Below are 3177 nucleotides of genomic sequence, written 5' to 3'. Positions count from 1 at the left end.
TTGACAATGATAAGAGGGAAGAGTTTTAAACTAAAAGAGAGGAAATTTAGGTCAGGTGTTAGAAGGAAATTCTTTACTCAGAGTTGTGAGGCTAAAAGACTTGCCCAAAGAAGCTGTGAATGCCTCAACACTGGAGGCATTCAGATCCAGGCTGGATGGAGTTGTGCTCAACATGATCTAATACCTGATTTAGTGGTTGATAACCCCACACATGATCTTTAAGGCCTGCTGAAACCCAAGCCACTCTGTGATTCCGTGATGATTCTCTGCAGGCACTACAGAGGGTATGATAGGTTTGATTGATGGGACACATTCAGAAGCTTAACATTCAACAAGGCTACATACTGGATGCTCCGTTTGGGTCACAATGACCCAGTGTGGTGTTACAGGCTCAGGGAAGGCTGGTCAGAAAGCCATCCAGCAGAAAAGGATTGGAGGATGCAAGTTGACAGATGGCTGAACATGAGCCCGCGATGTGACAAGATGGACAAGAAGGCTGATGAATGGTCTACATCAGAAATGGTTTTGAAATCAGGATTAAAGAAGTGATTGCCCTTCTATATTCATCGCTGTTCACAGAATCACAGAATCACAGAATGGCCAGGGTTGGAAGGGACCTCAAGGATCATGAATCTCCACCCCCCTGCCACATGCAGGGCCACCAACCTCCACATTTAATACTAGACCAGGTTGCCCAGGGCCCCATCCAATCTGGCCTTGAACACCTCCAGGGACGGGGCATCCACAACCTCTCTGGGCAGCCTGTTCCAGCACATCACCACTCTCTCATAGTAAAGAATTTCCCCTGACATGCAACCTAAATCTCCCCTCCCTCAACTTAAAACCATTTCCCCTTGTCCTACTATTATCAACCCTTTCAAAGAGTTGATTCCCCTCCCCTTTGTAGGCTCCCTTTAGGTACTGAAAGGTTGCAATAAGGTCACCCTGCAGCCTTCTTTTCTCCAGGCTGAACAAAGCCAGCTCCCTCACCCTGTCTTTGTAGGGGAGGTGCTCCAGTTCCCTGATTATCTTCACGGCCCTCCTCTGGACCCTCTCCAACAGCTCCCTGTCTTTCTTGTACTCGGGGTTTCACACTTGGATGCAGTACTCCAGATGGGGCCTCACAAGAGCAGAGTAGAGGGGGACAATCACCTCCCTGTTCCTGCTGGCCACCCCTCTTTTGATGGAGCCCAGGATACCATTTGCCTTCCGAGCTGCAAGGGCACACTGCTGGCTCACGTTAAGTTTTTCATCTATCAAGACCCCCAGGTCCTTCTCCACGGGGCTGCTCTCAAGGACCGCTCCTTCCAGTCTGTATGGATAACTGGGATTCCTCCGGCCCAAGTGCAAAACTCTGCACTTTGCTGTGCTGAGCCTCATCAGGTTCACCCACGCCCACCTTTCTAGTCTCTCGAGGTTCCTCTGAATGGCATGCCTTCCTTCAACCGTGTTGACCGCAACACTCAGCTTGGTGTTGTCAGCAAACTTGCTGCAGGTGCACTCAATTCCGTCATCGATGCCATGGATAAAGATGTTGAAGAGCACCGGTCCCAAGACAGACCCCTGGGGGACGCCGCTCATTAGCAGCCTACACCTGGACATAGAGCCATTGATGACCACCCTCTGTCTGCGGCCTTTCAACCAGTTTCTTATCCATCGAGTGGTTCACCCATCAAATCCACAGCCCTCCAATTTGGAGATAAGGATTTGGTGGGGGACCATGTCAAAGGCCTTGCTCAAGTCCAGGTAAATGACATCTGTCGCCTTTCCTTTGTCCACCGATGCCATCACTCCATCATAGAAGGCCACCAGATTGGTCAAGCATGACCTTCCTCTGGTGAAGCTGTGCTGGCTGTCATGGATCACACGCCCATTCCTCATGTGATCAAGCATGTCATCCAGGATGATCTGTTCCATGATCTTCCCAGGCACAGAGGTGAGACTCACCAGCCTGTAGTTCCCAGGGTCCTCCTTTCTCCTTTTCTTGTAAGTGACGTGACCCTTCCTCCAGTCATCCGGGACCTCACCTGACAGCCACGACTTTTCAAATATGATGGAGAGGGCTTGGCAACCACCTCAGCCAGTTCCTTCAGAACCCTGGGATGCACGCCATCTAGCCCCATAGACTTGTATGTATTCAGTCTCATGAGGTGGTTTCAAACCTGCTCTGTCCTCACAGTGGGGGGGGATTTACCACCCCAGTCCCCACGTAGAGGTTTAGGGATGCAGGGCTCAGGGATGTGAGAAATACTGGAATCCTGGCCCCCAGTGAAGACTGAGGCAAAGAACTCATTCAGTACCTCAGCCTTCTCTTCATCCATTGAAGCCAGTTCTCCTTTTATATTTACCAAAGGAGGTAGAATCGCTTTGGCCTGTCTCTTCTGGCCAATGTACCTGTAGAAAGTCTTCCTATTGTTTTTCACGTCCCTCACCAAGTTCAGTTCCACCTGCGCCTTGGCGTTCCTGATCCCACGTCTGCAATTCTGGACAGCATCCCTGTATTATTCCCAGGTGACATGCCCTTGTTTCCAGAGCTTGTATGCACCTTTCTTCACCCTCAGCATGCCCAGCAAGTCCTTACCAAGCCATGCTGGCTTCCTACCTCATCTGTCTTATTCAGAGGGACGGAGAGTTCTTGTGCTCTCAGGAAGGCATTCTTGAAGAACAGCCATCTCTCCTCAGCATCTTTGTTTTTAAACACAGCATTCCAGGGGATCTCGGCCAACAGTCCATTGAACAGCTTAAAGTTCGCTCTTCCAAAGTTCAGGGTCCTGACGCCACTCTTCACCATGCCCACATCCCTCGGGATCACAAACTCGACCAGGACATGGTCACTGCAACCCAGGCTGCCTTCAACCTTAACACCATTAATGATTTCCTCCGCACTGGTGAGCAGCAGGTCCAGCAGCGCTTCACCTCTGGTCAGTCTGTCCAACACCTGGACCAGAAAGTTATCAACACATTCCATGAGCCTCCTATACCTCTTGCAAAGGAGCCTATTGTTCAGTTCCTAGCTTCTTGCTACAAGAAAGACATAAAATTGCTGGTGCACATTCAGAGAGGTGCAACAAAATTGCTACAAAGAGGAGAAAACAAGATACATGAAGAGGGTCTGAGGGAGAAAAGGAGGATGAGGGGAGTCCTCAATGCTCTCTACAGCTACCTGAAAGAAGATTG

General features: G+C 50.0%; 1 protein-coding gene across 1 annotated transcript; it reads right to left on the bottom strand.

The window, feature by feature from the left end:
• Nucleotides 1-680: 680 nt before the first annotated feature.
• On the bottom strand, nucleotides 681-2968 carry LOC116217232. The gene is given in 4 exon segments (XM_031555789.1): nucleotides 681-803; nucleotides 805-1084; nucleotides 1086-1165; nucleotides 2582-2968. Coding segments are annotated over 4 exon segments (870 nt in total).
• Nucleotides 2969-3177: the final 209 nt, after the last annotated feature.

This window comes from Meleagris gallopavo, chromosome 1, assembly GCF_000146605.3.
Source record: "Meleagris gallopavo isolate NT-WF06-2002-E0010 breed Aviagen turkey brand Nicholas breeding stock chromosome 1, Turkey_5.1, whole genome shotgun sequence".
Classification (NCBI taxonomy): domain Eukaryota; kingdom Metazoa; phylum Chordata; class Aves; order Galliformes; family Phasianidae; genus Meleagris; species Meleagris gallopavo.
The sequence above is the reverse complement of the archived record's forward strand: the minus strand, read 5'-3'. Positions and strand labels throughout refer to the sequence as shown.